The sequence below is a fragment of the Canis lupus genome, chromosome 5 (assembly GCF_011100685.1).
Source record: "Canis lupus familiaris isolate Mischka breed German Shepherd chromosome 5, alternate assembly UU_Cfam_GSD_1.0, whole genome shotgun sequence".
In the NCBI taxonomy this organism is placed as follows: Eukaryota; Metazoa; Chordata; class Mammalia; order Carnivora; family Canidae; genus Canis; species Canis lupus.
In genome coordinates this window covers 71,301,306-71,322,399 of record NC_049226.1, presented here as the reverse complement: position 1 = coordinate 71,322,399, position 21,094 = coordinate 71,301,306, and the positions used below count along the sequence as shown (strand labels likewise).

Below are 21,094 nucleotides of genomic sequence, written 5' to 3'. Positions count from 1 at the left end.
ACGGTTGCCTTGGGTTACGGACGCGCTGGGGGCGGGGCCTGCGGGGCGGGGGCGGGGCCCGCGGGGCGGGGGCGGAAGTGACCCAGACCCCGCCTCTCGTAACAAAGCTAGGGCGCGCGGGGCGGGAGGCTGTGGGCACGTGCTCCCGGCAGGCCCTGCGCAGCTGCGCGCCCGCCGCCTGCGGGGGAGGGCCTGCGCCCGCCTGCGCCCGCCGTTGCGGGAAGGGGTGAGGCCGAGCGCGGGCCGGATGCCCCGCGGACTCTGGCGCTAGAAGGCGACGGCCCCTGGGCGGCTTCTCCTCAGGTCCCGCCGTTGCCGTCGGGCGAGAGGGCGCAGCCGAGCGCGTGGTCGGAAGCCCAGCGCCTGCGGGAGGCGGGCGGCACGGCGTCGCGCTCCCTGCCCTTGGGACCCCGAAGGCAAGTAGCGTCGCGCCCTTGCTGGTGGGAGGCCGTGCAGGGCTGCCCACTCCTCCCCTGCTTTGGGCCTCGCACTTTTGAGCACCTGGAGGTGCAGCCAGGTGGCCTGCGGCAGAGCCTGGACCCGGCTCACAACGGATTCGAAAGCCCGTCTGCTTTCTAGGGTCCCCCCCCCCCCCCATTGTGAGTATTTCTGCTGTATAAAAGCATTAGAGGTCTTTTATAGCACTGTGATTAAGAGGCACTTGGGAAAATAGCCATTAATGCTTTTTATACAGAACCCACGGTACTAATTAGAAAGCCTGGAAAAACTATTGTATAACATTTCTCTGGGATATTAGAGCAAAGTACTTTTCTGGACACTTTTTTAGGTGTCATTTTCTTTACCTAAAATATGCACATTTGTATGTTATATCCCACAACCTGGAAGAAATGGTATGCCTGCATACTTCTAAAAAGTTGTACAAAAAAATAAAAAACAGTTGTACAAAACTGCGTTACTTCACTGCACATTTTTGTTACAAAACGTTCATAAATGTAAATGGTAGTAAAGTACTGACATCCGCAGTATCATAAATGTTGGCGTTGAGGAATGTTTCACCCCAGGGCGCCGGGGTGGCACAGTCGGCTGAGGGCCCTGCTCATTTCCTGATCTCATAGGCTGTGAGACTGAGCTCTGCGCTGTGGGTCTGCTTGGACCTTCTCTCCCTCTCCAATAAATAAAACCTTAAAAAAATGTTGAACCCTTATTTGAAAAGTACTGGAAGAAATCTAAATTTAATGAGTTTGATACTCATCAACATCTATTTAAAAATATAATTAAAAGATGGAAATTCTTCTGCTTTTTCTCCTTAAATTCATAATTGTATTCTTATTCTACTTCCTACACAGAACTTCATTCTAACATATCTATGGTCAAAGACTTATTGAGTAGCCTTGTCACTTTGGGGTGCAACAACAACAAAAAATTGAAAGCAAAACTTAAAGACTATAAGGCTAAAACAATCCAGTGTTTCCAGATTGAGAATTGTCTATTCAATCAATACTCAGTTGACAAACATCAGGAATGTATTACATGTGTTGATAAATACTAGACAATGTTACTGGAAGCGTATCAATGAAATGGGTGACGCTGTTCCTCCCCTTCCCAATTCTTGTATCTGTGGATAAATATCAAAATAAGACAGATTCAGACCCCATTTTATTCATTTTCTAAATATATAGAATCTGAAATACCTTGTCATACGAAGATGCGTATGAAAGAGTTTTGGTTTTTTTTTTTTTTTTTAAAGATTTTATTCATTTAATCATGAGAGACACAGAGACTCAGAGACATAGACAGGAGAAGCAGGCTCCCTGGAGGAGTCAGGTTCAATCCCAGACCCAGGATCATGCCCTGAGTCAAAGGCTCAGGCTCAACCGCTGAGCCACCCAGGCGCCCTGAAAGAGGTTTTGTTATAGCAGTCTCTCAACTTCTTAAAAATTCCTTTCCAAACAGAAATCACAGTTAACAAAAAATATTTTAATGATAAGTTAATAGTTGGGTTAGGTCCTCCTTCACTTATTTTGAAAACAGAAAATTTGAAATCACCTAACAGAAGGCTTTGTTACCTAGTCATGAAGGCTACTTTGTTTCTAGGAAGTATACCAAAAAACTTAAGAATTTTACTAAATGACTTTTTTTTTTTAAAGATTTTATTTATTTAGTCATAGACACAGAGAGAGAGAGGCAGAGGGAGAAGCAGGCTCCACAGGGAGCCTGATGTGGGACTCGATCCTGGGCCTCCAGGATCACACCCCAGGCTGCAGGCGGCGCCAAACCGCTGCGCCACCGGGGCTGCCCCCTTACTAAATGACTCTTAATAAGCTTGACTGTAAGCACATTCTCATTAAGTACATGTGAAAGTTGGAAGATGGTTAACTGATTTCCTTCACAAGAACTGTGCCTGCACACCTTGCTTTTAAATGGGCTCTTTGCTGTAGTTTAGCAGGTAAAAACCTGATAGCATGACTAAGTAGAAATATTAAGGGTCAACTGTTTAGTCATGTTTACAAAAAGCCAATATAGGCTGAATCAGGATATCAGGAGTTCTAGTAGAGTAAGATCCTAGAGTTAGCCAAGAAATGTTTCAAAAACAGAAAAATAGAGGTAGGAGATATATGAAAACTATATTTTCTATTTAATTTTGTTGTGAATCTAAATCTGGTCTACAAAGAATACTGATGCGGGTAGGTGGTGAGTTGTAAAGCCATTTTGCACGGAATAAAGAATTTAATCTCCTTGTAAAGTGAAGGCCCTCTCTGAGGCAGGCATATGTGTGTTTGGGTCTGAATGTTAAGCAGTAATAAGAACAGTTACAATTAGCATAATTCTTTTAAAGATTTTAGAGCACAGAAACAAGAGGAGCGGCAGAGATGAGAGGAAGAGAATCTCAAGCAGACTCCCTGCTGAGGTCTGAGGTCAGAGCCAATGCAGGCTGACCTCAGGTTCTTGAGATCCTGACCCCAGCCAAAATCCAGAATCAGACACTCAGTGAACTGAGCCATCCCCTGGATAGGCGCCCATAGTTCTTCTTAAAACTTAAGGCTGTCAGCGTCCTTAAACTCGGGAAAGTGATAAAATTTTTAAGATCATCAAAAAAATTTAATACCTTTAGAGTAACCTTTTCCATTTCTTGAGTTTAAATTATCAGCAAGCATTATTTTAAACCTTTATGAAACTGCTCTATTAGAACCAAAACCATTCAAAAGGAATATGAAGTCAGAGAAATTAAATTCTCTGTTGATTTACTTTTTGGAGGGCCACTGAATGCCTGACATTTTTGGCAGCATTATAATAGAAATGAGGGTTGAAATGGTTCTGTATTCTAAATAGCAAAAGAACACGTTGCCATACTGTTTGGCTCTGAAAAAGTTCAGAGGGAGTCTAACAGTGCAAGTGTGTCTTTGAGAAAGGATGGAAGAATAAAAAACTGCCCATCTTTTTTAGATTATAATCACTGATGAACTTTCATTCTAGAATTGCCATTTTTGCTTGCTTCCCCTCTTAAGAACCTTCCTCCTCCCTCCCTTCCACCCCTATTCCAATTTAAGTATTTTTGTAGTAACATTAGCTAAGGAATTAGAGAATGCACCAGGAAATGTGAAAATTCTAACCATGACTGCCCAGCTTTCTTTAAGTGTCTTATCTTCCCCACTACCTTTCTTTTCTGTGAAATGGTAGTATTTATGGATCTGTCCTACCTAGCTCTGGATATTGCTTTATTTATTTTAAGAATATTTTATTTTTTGGGCAGCTCCAGTGGCGCAGTGGTTTAGCACCGCCTGCAGCCCAGGGCGTGATCCTGGAGACCCGGGATGGAGTCCCACATTAGGCTACCTGCATGGTGCCTGCTTCTCCCTCCGCCTGTGTCTCTATGAATAAATAAATAAAATCTTAAAAAAAAAAAGAATTAAAAAAAAAGAATATTTTATTTTTTGAGAGACAGCACAAGCATGGGGAGTGGCAGCAGGGAGAAGCAGGCTCCCTGCTGAGCAGGGAGCCGAATGCAGGGCTTAATGGCTTGATCCCAGGGTCCTGGGATCATGACCTGAGCCAAATCGGACACTTAACCAACTGAGCAACTAAGGTGCCCCTGGATATTGCTTTAATCATCATGAAGTAATGTATGAGAGTACTTCAAAAGAGTAAATCTATGTAATTGTTACTCATTCTTTTCTATCTCCAAAGGAGAGTCAAATTAATTTTTAATAATTAAAAATTGACTAATAATTAAACAAGGAGATAGTTACCGAAAATATTTTGAACACTTTGATAAGGTTGCAAAAATACAGCTCAGCAGTGACATGGCCATTAAAGGATGGTTTGTTTCTACTGAGCAGAAAGATTTGCTATTTACTTACATATTTCCTCTAGGTTTTCACATTTGCAGTTTATTCACCATCAGAAGGTGGTGGTATTTGAATATATCCCTTTTCTGGCACTAACTGGGAAAAATGATACAAGTATGTCTGCTCTTGCTATGTATATGTATTTATATATATTTATAGTTGTGAGTATATTCTCATATCCCCTTCAAAATATCAGCTTATTACACTTGGCTTAGAGAATATGGTATCTAGCTACTTAAAAATACCACTGGGCACTGTAAATTTGCTTAAGCGGATATTTACTAAGTCAGTGTGTGAGCTCTTAAAAAGTTTCACTATGCCCATTTCTGTTCCCATTACTTAAACATGAATGTGGTTTACTTTCTTAAGGATGCCATATGTTATGCTTATCAAACTTTTACTTTTCCTTGTTTTCCTCTTATGTCTTTTAACTTGGCAGCATTAAAAACAAACAAACAAAACACAAAACAAAAACCACCAAAGTCAGTGCTTTCTTTTTGATTAAAGATGACCAAAAATGGTACTTGATGCTATCAGGCAATTAGGTCTTTAAGAAAAACCAGATTTGTGATTAAAAGGAAACATTTTCTTGAAACCTTTCATTGTTATGGCTTAAATTTCCTTTTAAAAAATAACTTTCCATAAGTTAAAATTAGCATTTTCACAAATACTAGCAGAGTCACTCAATGAAATATTAACAGCAAAACAAAACAAAAAAAAACATGATTAACAAAGTTGAAGATTTTATTATTAACGATTTCTCTTCCTGCAAGGCTGTTGCTTCATTGTATAAAAATAGCACCAGCAAGTGCAGTATGCTGCAAAATTAAGGTAGTATTGTTCCTTACCTGACACTATAAGACTAACAAACCTTTCTCTACTGCCAGTTATTTCCAATGGAAAGATTATTTATTTTGACCCCAAATCCTTGAATTACGTAATTTTTTATAACTAGTTTTTAACCACAGATAATTTCAGGATTCTGAGTATCGTAACTGGAGCCTAGCATAATCCAAAGGTGTTGCAAAAAAGATGCATATTGTGTTTATCTGCAATCATTGTGAAATTAAGGGTGTTTTCTTCCATTAGCATTATTGCAAGTAGTTTCTTTTTCCACAGATATTGCTAATAGTTGCTCTTTAAATCCTGTATGCACCACTAATTTAAGACAACTATGCTAGATTAAGTTGTTTCATACTAGTTTATTTAGGGTTTCATTTTCACTCCTCAATAGATTTTATGTATTTCTCATATGCTTCTTCACTCATTAATTCATCCAGTTCTGAAGGATTACTGAGTGCTATCTTGATCAGCCAACCTGCAATCAAAAAAAAGTATCATATTCCAAATTACCTTTTTAAAGAGTAAAAGTCAGATTCATTCAAAATGTAAAATTTTTGAGTGCCTCAAAACTGATCTAGTATTCTTTATATAAATCACTCATTATTTATTCAAGGAGCTTTATATTTTAGCCTTAAGAATTCAGTTAATATTGTTGCATATCACAATTGAAAAGAAAACCAGAATAGATTCTACTATAATGGATTAAGAATGCTTAACCTCATGCCTATGAGAATGGCTAAAATAAAAACAGAAAAGTGTTGATGAGAATGTGCAGAAAAAGGAACGCTTGTGCACTACTGTTGAGAATGTAAACTGGTGCAGCCATTGGCAGACAGTGTGGAGCTTCCTCAAAGTTAAAGATAGAACTAACCTATGATCCATCAATTGCACTACTGAGTAGTTATCCAAAGAATACAAAAACTAATTTGAAAGGATATATGCACCCCTAGGTTTACTGCAGCATTATTTACAATAGCCAAACTATGGAAGCAGCCCAAGTGTCCATCAGTAGATGAAGATGTAGTGTGTGTGTAAAACAGATTATTACTCAGCCATAAAGAAAAATATGAAGTCTTGCCATTTGCAACAACATGGATGCAGTTAGAGAGTATATAATGTCAAGCAAAATAAGTCAGTCTGAAATACCACACTGAAAATACCATATGATTTCAGTCATATGTGGAATTTTTTAAAGTAGGCTCCACACCCAGCATGGACCCAACACTGGAACTCATGGCTCCAATCAGCACCTGAGCTGAGGTCAAGAGTCGGATGCTTACCCGACTGAGCTACCCAGGCACCCCTCATACGTGGAATTTACAAAACAAAATGAACAAAGAAAAAAAAGAGAAACTAAGAATCAAAATTTTTAAGTACAGAGAACAAACTGATGGTTATTAGGGGAAGGTGGGTGGAGGGATGGGTTAAATATGGCATGGGGATTAAAGAGTATACATTTATTATGATAAGCACTACTAGTGTTAGAAGGGTTAGGTGAGGCAACAGAGAACTACAAGCTAATCCTAATTTTGCAATTCATGGACAAAATGGAGAAAACTGCTGCTACTGCATTTCACCGAGTTATTAAGATGAAACTGTGACAAAACTGATTGAATAGGTATTATTCTGTTACCACCTACATCACATAATATGATTGGACACTTTATGTCTGAAGAGGTGAATACTTTGCAAGTGTTCATGAAGAGTCTACTACAGCTTAGTACTAAGAACTCTGAAGAATAAGGCGACGTTTTTATTGAGATCTTAAACCTAACCTTATATATTCAGTTAATCTGTGTTTCCCTTTTTTTAAAGCACAGCATCACTATTTAGTATCAAAAGTGCAAAAAAGATGAAGTTATAATCTGCTGAAGCTTGCTTTAAATTCTAAATGTTAACTGCAGCAATAATCCTTTGAAAAAAATTCTAGCAACAACTTACCATCTTCATAACAAGATTTATTGACAAGTCCTGGATTTTCTGCAAGAGCTTCATTAATTTCAGTTACTTCTCCTGATAGAGGAGAGTAGAGTTCACTAGCAGCTTTCACACTTTCCAAAGCACCAAACTCATCTAAATTGAGAAAATTTAAACATTAAATATCAAAAGTCAATGACCTGAAAATATAAAATACAGAAGTAGTCACCTTTGATTCAGGATGATATCACATTCTAAATATCTTTAATTTAAAAGTAAAACCACTGCTTACATCACCTATGAGAAGGGTATAAATATCTCAATAAAGTGGACCTGTTTTAGGAATGAACAACAAATGGTGACATATCTGAATACCAAATATGCTTTCATTCAGTACAAAACTCAATTTTCTTTTAATTTACTGTGGCTCCTAAAAAGCAAGTATCAGGAGATTCCAGTAATGGTGAAGTACCTCATGAGACCAGCCTTCTTGTAGATAGCAATTATAAACTCTAAACAAAATGAAAAACAACCATATGAAGGCTGTGAAGAGTGACCAAAGGTGGATTTAATCCTTAAAAGGGGGCCCAGGGCTGCCTGGGGGGGCTCAGGAGTTTAGCGCTGCCTTCAGCCTGGGGCGTAATCCTTGAGACCTGGGATCGAGTCCAACATCGGGCTCACTGCATGGCGCCTACTTCTCCCTCTGCCTGTGACTCTGCCTCTCTGTGTGTGTCTCTCGTGAATAAATAAATAAATAAATAAATAAATAAATAAATAATCTTTAAAAAGGTGGGGGGGGGGGGCAAACTGGGTGAGATCTTCCTTCATATAATTTGTACTAACAACCCCATTTAAAATGCACAGTGTTAACTAGAACACAGAGTAAAACCAGTCTTATTTGAGGGGTCAGAGGACGGAATGTAGGCCTGCCAAGGTGGCTAGAACCTGAGGGCTGAAATCCTAGAAAAAAAGGGGGCTATGGTTAAGAGAAAAAGTAGTCAACAGATCCCAAAATGACCCATAGACCTACATTTTGGGATAAGCAGAGAACCTATTATCTTCAGATTTTTAAAAAGCTCATCATGTATAAACACATGGGGGAATACCTGCAAAGAAATGAAAAATTGGGGGGGGGGGGGGCACCTGGGTGGTTCAGTGGTTGATCATCTGCCTTTTTGCTCGGGTTGTGATCCTGAGGTCTTGGGGATCAAGTCCAGCATCAGGCTCCCCACAAAGAGCCTGCTTTTCCCTTTATGTATGTCTCTGCCTCTCTGTGTCTCTCGTGAATAAATAAATAAAATTTTGAAAAAAATGGAAATTTAAAAAGTGGACATTCTAGAACTGGAAAGTATAACATCTAAAATAAAATTCACTGGATAGCAATAACAGCAAAAGGGTCAGTTAATGTGAACAAAGAGCACCTTTTTTTTAAAAAGACTGAAAAATTAACAGAGCCTTAGTCACCTGTGGGACAACATCGAGTGATCTGAACTGAATGATACTGAGAATACAATATACCCAAATTTGTGGGATATAGCTAAAATAGTGCTTTGAAGGAAATCATTATCTTTAGGTCTCATTTACAAAGAACATGTTAAAAAAAAAAAATCAATGACCTCTGAGTTCTAAAGACACTAGAAAATGAACAAAAGCAGTCAATTCATGGAAAGGAGCTAACACTTGAAAGAAGGGACAATAGTGGTGATTTTTTTTTAAATGGCATTTAGCCTGAAGACAAGACACCAATCTATGCCATTTGGGGCAGCCAAAGTTCTAAGAGGAAATCTCAGTCTTAATTGGTGTAAGGGACCAGAAGACGAATTGAGGCCACCATAACTAATAGAAAGTGAGGTGGGAAATCCTAAGGAGAGAGACTAAAAGGGAGAGCCCCAAATCCTATGTATAAACTCTGTCTAGGCCCCTGAATGATGCCTGAACCATGCATGCATGGCTGGCATCCCAGTGAAGGCTAAAAGAATTAAACTTAGATTTTAGCTGCTACTCACTACAAGGGAGATGCAATTTACAGTTTGGGTAAAGAAAGTACTTATTAAAGCCCCAATTTGCTACCTAAAGAAGTCAGAAAAATTAGAGCAAATTAAGTCTAAGTTGAAGGAAGAAAACAAAGATATAAACATGAAATAAAGGGACTGTTAAGAATCAATGAATAAGAGATTTCTTAGAAAATATACAATGTTCTATACATAAATAAAAACATTAATAACTTAGACATGTTAAAAATTAAAAGTTTATCCAAAAAACAGTTAAGAAAATGAAAAGGCAAAATCATAAACTATGACAAAACTTCACAAGATATAGATCTGAAAAAAATATATATAGATCTGAAAAGATTTGTATCTAGAATATATAGAATGCCTAAAAATCAATGGTAAAAAGACAACTCAAATAAATTTGGTAAAGGTTTGACTAGAGACTAAACACAAAAAAAGATGTGAGTGCCAAAAAGCACATGGAAGGCTGCTCAACAACAATTTGTTATCTCACCGTGGGATCTGCAGTGCCTAGAACTCTCTCATACTGCTGGTGAGAATGTAAAATGGTATAACCACTTTGGGAAGCTGTTTGGCAGTTTCTTATAAAGTTAAACATATAACTACTATACTACATGCCAGAAATTCCACTCCTATATGTATGTACCCAAGAGAAATGAAGACATCTACAGAAAGATTTCTACTAAAAAAAGTTTATAGATTTCTAACTGCTAAAAACTAGAAATAACACAAATCCATCAACAAAAGATTAAAAGGTTATGTAATAGTACACTCTTCAGCATCACTCAACATAAATCTCATAATCATGATATTGGACAAAAGAAGCCAGATATAATATAAAAACTGTGTGGTTCCTTTTAAATGAAGTTAAATAATAGGCAAATTAATCTATGGTGACAGAAATCAGAACAGGTTGTCTTGAGAAGGGTTTTTCAATCGGCAAGGTTTACAAAGTGTTTGTTTGTTAAAACTCATTGGATTGTACACTTCAGGCATTTTCATTGTATGTAAATTTTACATCAATTTTCTAAAAGCCTTAGCAGAAAGTTTAAAGAGCATTCATTAGTTTAGATGTATTTATGTTAATGTAAATTTTTTAAACACAGCAGGTTTATGCTGCTCACTTGCTATTAAGAGATATTCAGAAAATGTTCAGTGAAGAGATCTCCTGCTTGAGAGCAGCAGAGTGGATACAAAACATCATGAGAAAAGAAAATAACTGTTCTCTAACAGAAGAAAAATGGACAGATAAAGATTATCAATCACAACAAGGGTCTTATAGTGACATTGGAAAAGGTTCCTGTGAAAACCTTCAAAAAGGATATGACCTAATATATAATATATCCAGCTAGGATACTGAGAACCAGGAAGAAGAAAAAAGTTCAAAGCAAGATAAATGATGGGGAAAGTTTAAGCAGAAAAAAACATGACCAATGTTGTCAAAGATATTTAGAAAAACAGATTGTTTACTGCCTCCAAGGAAAAACAGATTTTACCTTCTCATCCTACTGTTGGATACGGCCATTTGAGAAAGTGATGCTTGAAGATTTTGCTGTCATTTTGTAACCTCTGGCACACTGAGGCAGAAAAAGTATGAAAAGAATTCATGTCCTTGATGACTCTTCACTATACCACTAAGACAATCCTGTTTCCATCTATCTCTAGACTTCTTGAAGGAGATAAAATAAACTCCAACTGTTCAATCTTTTAGGTGAGTTTTCTATTACTTGAGTAAAAAGCACTCTAATTGATCCTAAGTGTAAACAGATTGTTATGCAAAGTAAAGATACTTAAGGCATGAATAATATGCCAAGATGAGAAAAATACTCACCTTGTTTGTTCAGTTTTGTCCCAACTTCAGGCAGACTACAGTAAACAACATCTCCCAAAGCTTCCTAAAACAAACAAAACACAGACCTCTAAGAAATCAAATTAAACCTCCTAGTAAATAGGAACAAGCCAAACACTAACCTTCTATAATTCAGATAGTTCCTATTTTACACTCGAGGGACCACATTCATTTGTTTTTCTTACAACTCTTCAAAAATGCAAAACTATTCTTAGCTCAGGACCTGCAAGAAAACAGGCTGCCAGCTAGCCTGGCCCACAAGCAGCAGTCATTCCTGTCATAAGCCATCCCATCAATATTCTAGCTCCTCTGAGAATAAACACACCTTGTGCTCTTCCACCTTTGCAGTTGTGCTTAGGCCATTTCCCCTGCTGTATTTGCTGAAATCCTACCCACTGATCTGTAAATCATCGTCCTCAGGCCTGGTCCTCCCTGAAGACCTTGACTCCAAGTTAAGAAGTCAGCTCTCCATCAGGGGAGTTACAACCCTTGTACTACTCAGATCATCATCCATCATGTACTATTTTGTGTATAATTTCCCATGTAGGTGATTCTCCTATAAATAAACCGAGGAGGTGAAGACAGCGCCTGTACAGTATTGTACACAGTACCATGTACTGGGCCACACATAGGCCAGTGAAGATACAATATGGGATCACTGGGAATAGTGAAATTAAGAGAAAAAGACTGGCTAAATAAAAGGTTTGCCTTTGTCTAGTCTGTGCCAATCTGGGTTTTCCTTCTTCATGCCCCCTGATTGTGCATGTTTTGTTATCCACAAAACACTGTCAATATCCCAGGCCTTCTGTTTCTCTTATTTTTCCCTTAACTGCCCCAACACCATTAAACATATTTCTTTCTTGAATAAGGTATGTTTACTTATAATTGTTAACCTTTTAATAATCTCTTAAAACACTATATACTGCCCTAAATTATATTTTGCTTGTTTACTTGACTGATGTTCTTTAAACATCAAAACAAAGAATAAGGGGCAGAATAATAATTTTTAAAAGGCAGACAATCCAATTTAGGCAAGAGCAGACTGTTTTAAGTATTTCAAAACAATCCAATACCTGTGCAAAATTGCTGATTCCTACTGTTCCAATACCATTTTCTGTTGTTATCCATTCATGTTTGTCTGTGAATTTACGCACTAAAATAGAAGACCAATATTTCAGAAAAGCAGTGGTATCACTTCTTAAAAAGCACTTTTCATATCAATACTGTCAAAAGGCAAGACTTCTCTAGTATTTGTGTTTGACTCACTGACACCGACTTTTAGTAACATACTGCTGAGGAAAAACCAGATCACATGAAAAGACAAAATATCTTCTCAACAGTATCATTTAGGCAAAGATGACCTGATGTGAATGGATACCTTGTGTATCTTTTGGAGATATGGTTATTCCAACATTAGTGTAAATTACACATATAAACTATGTATACTTATTCATTACTGGTCTGTCTTACAGAAGGTAGTCTGTCCCTCTGTAGACAGACTTGGATTGAGGAAGCACAAATGCTCATAATGCTCATAAATGATTTAACATGAAAAAAAAAATGTGCCTGTTTAGGTGAAATTGACAGAAGAGGGCTTCACTGCAACTTGGTTATAAAGCGGAATCTTACATAACTGAAACTGACCTGGAACAATTATAATTTGACTAAGTTCTTTAAATTCCATTTTTTTTAAAGATTTTATTTTATCTATTCATGAGAGGCACACAGAGAGAGAGGGAGAGAGAGAAGGAGAGAGAGAGAGGCAGAGACACAGGCAGAGGGAGAAGCAGGCTCCATGCAGGGAGCTCGATGTGGGACTCGATCCCGGGTCTCCAGGATCAGGCCCGGACCCGGGCCGAAGGCAGCGCTAAACCACTGGGCCACCCGGGCTGCCCCTAAAATTCCATTTTAATTGAATTCAAACCTGCCAGTGAAGAAAGTGGTCACTATCATTTAAAGAAACTTTAAGATCAGAACTCAACAGTCACCTCAGAGCTAAGGCATTATTAACTGGTGGAAAGTCAAGCTCTGCTCAACATTCAATGGCTAGGAAAAAAGACTGACCAAAGTTCGAGAGATGTGAAAAAAGCTATTTAGAATTTAATGTCAGAGTACTTGCTTTAAAGAATAAATTTTTGGGGCAGCCCCAGTGGCTCAGCGTTTTAACGCTGCCTTCAGCACAGGGTGTGATCCTGGAGACCCGGGATCGAGTCCCAGGAGTCCCATGTCAGGCTCCCTGGATGGAGCCTGCTTCTCCCTCTGCCTGTGTCTGCCTCTGCCTCTCTGCCCCTCTCTCTCTCTTCCCCCATGTTTCTCACAAATTAATTTAAAAAAAATCTTTTTAGAAATTAAAAATAATAAAAGAATATTTTTTAAAAAGCATATGCTATTTTCTTAAATATACGTATCACGGTATGAGGCCAAGTATTTTTCCAAAACCAATGCATCAGAAATTAATAGGACAATGGTCCATCAATTCAAATGCTGTTTTAAGAGTAAGTCTTTCTGGTTCACTCTTATCCTTTATCCAAAAGATAGTTATACTTAAAACAGCATTAAATTGCTTTGATCACATAGCTATTAGAAGCAGAATGTAACTTACTACTTTCTTTTCCCCCTAATCATTAAAAAAATCTTAATTTCATAGTCTTCCCTGGAAGAATTTCTAAAATGTCACAAAGGAACTTGCTTTGCTTCGTTCCACTTCAAATACTAAATACTTCAGGTCAATCTGATCTTTCTGCAAAGTTTCTACTTGGTGTTCTGACTGGAATCTCACCACCCCCCACCCCTCTGCCTTTTCTTGACTACTTCAAGTTGAGAAGCTCTTTTCTGCCAAAAATCCTTCTGTAGCCCTCCAGCTGGCTCCCACGGCATTCTGCACCACTCTCCCTGGACCGTGGCCCTACAACACACAGCACTTAAGGAGCTACACATATAGTCCTTTTGTCCATTCTCCCCAGGAAGGAGACGAAGCACAAAGCAAGCAAGAGCATTGCTTATTTCATTTTTATTTGTATTCTCAGTTCTAACTCAGAGCTTACCACTCAGAAGTTTAATGAGTGAAGTAATTCTTTGTTTTAAATAAGTCAAGGAGATTCTGACCAAAATATCTATATAGGTATGTGGCTACACACACTTAATTCTCCCTATCATGGTTACAACTCCAGAATTGGCTGATTACAATACCAATTATGAAAAGTTTAAATCTATACCTTTTTTTAAAGTTTTTTTTAAAAGATTGTATTTATTCACAAGAGACAGAGAGAGAGAGAGAGAGAGAGGGGCAGAGAGACACAGGCAGAGGGAGAAGCAGGCTCCATGCAGGGAGCCCAATATGGGACTTGATCCCAGGTCTCGAGGATCACGCCCCGGGCTGAAGGTGGTTGAGCCACCCAGGGATGGCTAAATCTAAACCTTTTAAAAGCAACCCTAAATCTATACCTTTTAAAAGTAACAACTAGAGCGGCCTGGGTGGCTCAGCAGTTTAGCGCCGCCTTCAGCCCCAGGTGTGATCCTGGAGACCTGGGATTGAGTCCCACATCCGGCTCCCTGCATAGAGCCTGCTTCTCCCTCTGCCTGTGTCTCTGCCTCTCTCTCTCTCTCTCTCTGTGGTCTCTCATGAGTAAATAAATAAAATCTTTAAAAAAGAAAAGAAATTAAAAAAATAAAGTAACAACTGGACAACTATAAATATGACTTCTCTGAGACTGCTGTATCAATTTGAGCCTTGCCATCTTGCCTAATTGTAAAGATAATCTTAGGAATAAGGTTGCTCACACTCAGTTTAGCAACTGAGCAACCACAAGTTTAGAATGAAAGACAGCAAGATTAGTAAGGTAAATGCCTGCAAGTCCACTTAATTTAAAAAGTCTGCAAGACTCTACAAGGCCAAGCTATTTAGGCTAAAGACAATGATTAGTTTAATTCTCCTTTAACCCTCCTCAGCCCAAGAGGATAAAAGTGGACAGGTCAGGTAAATAATTACTTTCTTACTGAGCCTTTAAAAACATCATATTTGGCTTCATAATGAGGTGTTTTCAGTAATTCAGGAGAAGTCTGCATTTTCCTCCTTTCAGAGTCATCAGGGGGCATCTGGCTGGCTCAGTAGTTGGAGCATATGACTCTTGATCTCAGGGTTGTAGTTCAGCCTCAGTATTGAGTGTGGAGCCTACTTTAAAAAGTATGTGTTTTAAAATCACTAGTCACCAGCGCCTGGGTGGCTCAGTGGTTGAGCATCTGCCTCCGGCTCAGGGCGTGATCCCTGCTCTCTGCCTTTATCTCTGCCTCTGTCTCTCATCAATAAATAGATCTTAAAAAATAAAATAAAAGAAAATAAAGTCACTAGTCGGATAACAAATATTGGCCAATTTTTACCTACTTGATTCTATAATATTTAGTAACATTTACCAAATTCATTTCATCCGCCCAACAACTCTGTATGGTAGAGGTATTATCATTTCCATTTTTCTGATGAGGGAAAACAGACTAAGAAGTTAAGTGACTCTGCCCAAGATCACATAATTAGTAAGAGGTAGGGCTGAAATTGGAACTTGGGCCTCTGTTCTTAAAAACCCTGGTTGAACACCAGATCATGGGTATTGATATTTTGGACAATATTTAACTAGGTAACTGGAAAGTGCAAAAACCCAGCAGTAGTGTCACACTTACCAAAAAAAAAAAAGATGCCTTGAAATTCACTTCTTCTCTGCGATATGCTTTCCCTTTGTATTCAAATTGGTAATTATTGATATGTGTCACCAACAGAACTAAAGGAATGTGTTAGCAACGACAGAGAAGCATCTTTATGTTTCGGACTGGAGTAAATGTTATCAAACCTTCCACTTCCAAACAGGTTTGTAAAACAGTGAAATTAATGAGACAACAGCCATCACAGACCTATATGCATCCCTAAGAAGCCTCAATTCCTGGAGGCGCAGTTGGCGTCTCATGCCCTCGGGCACGCAGTAAGAAAACTTTTTCTGCTGCAGCAATTGCTCTGAAGCGTCAAGTAGCACAGATGGCCAGGGCGGGCGTGGGCAGGGCCCCGGTTATTCCAACCCCAAGTCCGTGTGAGCCCTCATTTCTGTCCCAACACATCCAGGACTCAATACAGACTTTCGCAGAATGTCTGAGAGTCCAAAAGACTTCATCTCACTGTTTTTAGGAAATAGCTGAGCCCTCAACGTCACGCTCACTTTTTTGCTAGTAAAAATCTAGCTCCAGTGCTTTAATTTCATTAAGTGCCCTTGCTTTGATTTTACCTCGGAGTTCTCAGTGACGTCCACGTAGCGAACCGAAGCCCACCATGCCCCCACTCTCAGGGCCTAACGATGCACACCCGCGAGCTCACCACCTGAGGTCGCGGCGGCTTAGCGACGCGGCCCGGTCCTCCACGGCGAGCGAAGGGGCCCGCCCCGGGCGGCCGCGCGTGTGCCCCGGGCTCCCCGGCCCGCAGGGGCAGGGCTGCGGCGTGGGCCACGCCACCCGGAGGCTGCAGGGCGCGCCCCGGCGGGAGGACGCAGCGTGAGCCGGCCGGTCGGCCCGTCGCCCCCCGCAGCCCCGCCCGCCCCCACGTGCCCGCCCGCGCTTACCCGAGAGCAGAGCGGGGCCCGTGCGCAGCGTCCGGACGGCGCCCGCCCTCGGCCCCCAGGGCCGCGGCAGGCCGGGCGCGGCGGACACCGAGGCGACCCGCAGCCCGCACGCCGCAGCCCGCACGCCCCGCACCGCCAGGAGCGCCATGTTCGCAGAGGTGCGGAGGGCGCTGTGCGAGCGGCTCGGGCGCCCCGGCCGGCGGGGGCGGGGCCGCGGCGGCCGCGGACCGGAGAAAGCCGGAGCCAGCCGGCTGGGCCGGGGCGGGGGGCGGGGGGCGGGGGGCGGGGCCCGGCCGGGGGGGCGGGAACTCCGAGCCGGGCGCGGCCTCGGATAGGGCGGCGCGCGCGCGGGGGGCGGGGACATGCAGAAGAGCAGGAGCCGCGGCCGGAAGGGGCTGGGGGCGGGGGGCGGGGGACGGGGCCTGGGCCGGGGGCGGGGCCTCGTACCCGGGAGCCGCTGGGCCCGGGAGTGAACGTGCGAGGTCGGCCTCCCGCTCCGGCAGCGCGGGAGGGGTTCCCGGCAGCGATGGCTTCGCGGGATGCGCATTCCTGTAGCAGGGGGGCCCTGAGGCCTCAAGGAAGGTATAGGGTGTCCCCAGGCCTGTCAGAGGATCAAGGTCACCCAGAGCACGGCTCAGAGCCAGGTCTAAACGGAGTCATTCCAAAGAAGACAGTCGGGCATTGGCCAAAGGAGTTCAGACACGGGGTGTCTCTTTGACATTTCAAAATGCTGGAGACAGTCCGGGAACCCACGTTATTACTTTACAGATGCCAAGAGGCCTGGGTCCCCCAAACGGACAGACCGAATCATGAAGCTCATAATGGTGCAGGGACTTGCCTGATGGGGTGAGGTGGGAGCCAGCCGATGCAGGAGCAATCAGACGGCAAGGCTGAAACCCAGCGTGGTCAGTTCCTTGCTTACCTAGCCAGCCCTGTGACCGGGGCCTCTCCAGAAAGGCCGAAGGCATGTCCCCATCCAAGGAGACAGAAAATAAGTTCTGGGAAAGGCCTCAACTTCAACACAAATTAACTGGAGTGGGCGGGAATCAGCAAAGAAACCCCAGAGTGAAAAACATCTTAAGCTCCAGATCTTCATTATTCGGGGGTGGCCACCTAAAAGTGTGTGTGTGTGTGTGTGTGTGTGTTTGTGTGTGTGTGTACGCAGGGCTGTTTGGGAGACTCGTGTTGTTGCACCGAGCTTCCACGTCCCTCACAAAACGGGCACTGTCGTCAGCACGTCTGTGCAGTGGCTTGCAAGGGCTGTCGTGCTGCATTTTCCGTTCCCCTGCTATGTGCCTAGGTCAGTGCAAACATTACCTTTTTAGTCCTCTCCAAACCCCGTTCTGATACCTATTACTTTCATTTCATAGGTGAAGAGCTGGAGGCTTAGAAAGGTTAAAAGACTTGCCCAGAAAGGAGTGGGGAAAGCATTCATGGCTTAGTTAAGCAGCTACTAGGTGGCAAGTAGCAGGACTTCACCTCTAGTTGGATTCACGGTGCACTGCTCTTAAGCCCTGCTGTACTTGCCTCCTTTGGGAGGCCGACTGGCTCAGAGTGGTCTTCTCCAAACTCCAGATCCTGGCTAGCTTCTATAATGTCAACATTCCGTTTTTGTTGTTTTTTTATAAACCAACATAGTATACTACATGCCCTAAAATATTTATTCCCAGCTCTACTAAAGCATTTGGTGGGAAAAAACAAGGTCACATATCAGTCTGTGGACCATATCGCATGCTCTTCACCAAAACAATAGGAAATGTGTCATTTTTAAAAATTAATAAGCATTAGAATAATCAAAAATTCTCTTTTTTCGTAACTGATAATCTTTGTAACATCCATGGCTTGAGATTTGAAAGGTCATCTCAGCATGTTTGGTACATACAGATGCCGGAAACTTGCACATGGTTTTCTCTTTCAAGTGTCTTAAGAGGGACCCACTCATCTCTTTTTTTTTTTTTTTCTCTCTCATAGCAATACAATTGGATGAGCTGCCAGTCTGATATTTACAGTCAGTAAAAGAGGGAAGAGTAGCTGGGAAAGATGAGAGAGATGAAGAACTTACAACTTCTCCAGAACCTTTTGTTCTAAGATTTTCAGAATCTTAGAACTTTTCCTATTTAAAACAGACTGTAGGGACCCCTGGGTGGCTCAGCGGTTGAGCATCTGCCTTTGGCTCAGAGTGTGATCCCGACGTCCTGGGATCGAGTCCCACCTTGGGCTCCCTGCATGGAGCCTGCTTCTCCCTCTGCCTGTGTCTCTGCTTCTCTGTGTGTGTGTGTGTCTCATGAATAAATAAATAAAATCTTAAAAAAAAAAAAAAAGTAAAACAGACTGTATGAGGGTGCCTGAGTGGCTCAATCAGTTAAGCATTTGCCTTCAGCTCAGGTCATGATCTCAGGGTCCTGGGGTAGAGGCCTGCATTGGGCTCCCTACTCAGCGGGGAGTCTGCTTCTCCCCCGCCCACACACTCCCACTTGTGTGCACACACTCACATGTTTTCTCTCATAAATAAAATCTTAAAAAATAAACTATACATGTCTGGTCTCTGTACCAGTCTATCAGGACATGTGCGTACACCTTGCTATGGGGTATTTGATGAATATCTCTGCCCATATAGCTCATGTTCATACCTGGCACAATCAATAAAGAATGGATGATGGACTTTTACTTGGATAGAAGACAATGAAATCCCCAAGGTTTGCATATGTTCTATGCTGTATGGGTCTTTATAATAAAGGATCCTTTTTATAATATAGGATCCGTTTTTTTTTTTTTTTTTAATTATCAGGGTAGGATCCTGATTTAACCGTCACAAAAACATTTAAGCTCTCATCCAGATAGAAGGCAATAGTTCAGTTCCAGAGTTGATTAAGTCAGTCATCAAACATCCATGTTCCTCTCACCTTTCTATTCTGCTATGTTCAGATTATTCCCTGTGGTCTCAAAATAGCTGCCAAAGTTCCAGGAGTCTTGCTTAAACCAGAAAATGTCTAGCAGCATAAGGCCCCATGTCTGTGGTGTCTCTTTATTACCAAGTAGACCTTTCCAGAAAGTATCCTGGAGACTTCATTTTTCATTTGCTGGAACTGGGTCCTGTGACCCTAAATCCCTCACTGTCAAGGGAAATGGATCACTATTACTAAGACAAATCAGGATTTGCCTTAGGTAGCAACAGGGTCACCTTCCCATGAGTCATGTGGGAAAGGAATAGATGTCTCCCTGAACAAAGTTGGGTTCTGATTGCAATGAGGAAAGCATGGGATGGATTCGGGGCAGGCAAACTGGAGAATCTGTTACCACAGGTGAGTGAGGAAGAGGTACCAGATGGGTGAGCTGAAGAGGCTATGTGCTGTGCGTCCCCTGCATGGGGGAGGAGAAATGTGCCCTCATCCACACAGACACCTGAAAGCCTTTTCTTATTTAGGTCTGTGGTTCTCAGAATTTAGAGCATGGTTATTGAGTCTGATTATCAAGTCTGACTGCCCATTGGAATCACCTGGGGAGACTTTAAAACTACTATTGCCTGGGTCCTAGCCCAAAGGTTCTGATGCATTGGAATGAAGTCCGGGGAGTCTAGCATGCAGCCAAGGTTGAGAACCATTGATGTAGATCAACAATTCCCAAAGTATTGTCTAAAGAACACTAACTCTGACTAAGGTTGCTGCAGTACTGGATGCCTCAGAAGGGTTCAGGAGTCATTATACTCTTTATCTCTTGTGCTCATCTCATCCCAGGAGACTCACAGTGCCCATTTAGCATATTAAAAACTGACAATTCCCATGCTAAAGAACTTGTGTGACCTTTTATAATCTAGCGTTTCTCACATTTATTTGATTCAGAAACATTTCTGGGGGAATGATGCCTGTTATGATGAATTTTGTTCCCTAAAGAGATATGTTGAAGTCCTAACCCCCAGTACTCAAAATGTGATCTAATTTGGGAATAGGGTTGTTGCAGACGTAATTTGTTAAGATGAGGTCATAATAGAGTAGGATGGGTCTTCAATCCAGTATGACGAGAAAACTTATAAGACGAGGAAAAGAGGGGCGCCTGGGTGGCTCAGTTGATTAAGTGCCTTCAGCTTGGGAGCCTTGGGATCAAACCCTGCATCAGGCTCCCTGTCCAGTGAGGTGTCTACTTCTCTCTCTACCCCTCACCCCCCTCATGCTCTCTCTCAAATAAATAAAATATATTTTTTTTAAAAAAAAGAAGAAAAAAACCAGGACAGATACAAAGAGAAGGCCATGTGATGACAGAGATTAGAATGATGCGTCTATAAGCCAAGGAACACCAAAGGACACTAGAAGCTGGAAGAGAAGACTGTTCTCCAGAGTCTTCAGATAGAGGATGTCCCCCCTCGACACCTTGATTTGGGGCTCTATCTTCCAGAACAGAGAATGTAAATTTCTGTTGTTTTAAGCCAACTAGTTTGTGGTACTTTGTTCTGGCAACTGTAGCCAACTTCTATAACAGCCATTAACATCTCTTGGATAGATTTTGAGAAACCCTGAACTGGAATCATTCAGAAGCAACCCCTGACCAACCAAGAAGATTAAATAGTCTATAGAGATG

The 21,094-nt window shown here is 41.6% G+C and overlaps 1 protein-coding gene across 1 annotated transcript; it reads right to left on the bottom strand.

Annotated features, from left to right (window-relative positions):
• Positions 1 to 5,033: 5,033 nt before the first annotated feature.
• Positions 5,034 to 16,702, bottom strand: GCSH (glycine cleavage system protein H). Its single transcript, XM_038538212.1, has 5 exons — positions 16,523 to 16,702; positions 12,002 to 12,081; positions 10,911 to 10,974; positions 7,092 to 7,223; positions 5,034 to 5,625 (listed from the first exon to the last, which is right to left on the bottom strand). The coding sequence occupies exons 1-5, from the start codon at positions 16,668 to 16,670 to the stop codon at positions 5,528 to 5,530; spliced, it is 522 nt and encodes a 173-aa protein (XP_038394140.1). The 5' UTR covers positions 16,671 to 16,702; the 3' UTR covers positions 5,034 to 5,527.
• Between the last annotated feature and the right edge of the window lie 4,392 nt (positions 16,703 to 21,094).

Bases quoted from the DNA above. Each gene is read 5' to 3' on its own strand.
- GCSH (XM_038538212.1), bottom strand. From the start codon at position 16,670: ATGGCGCTCCTGGCGGTGCGGGGCGTGCGGGCTGCGGCGTGCGGGCTG. The intron at 10,975-12,001 runs GTATTGGATTGT...TGTTTGTTTTAG, and splicing joins GAATCAGCAATTTTGCACAG to GAAGCTTTGGGAGATGTTGT. The intron at 5,626-7,091 runs GTAAGTTGTTGC...TTTTGATTGCAG, and splicing joins TAAATCTTGTTATGAAGATG to GTTGGCTGATCAAGATAGCA.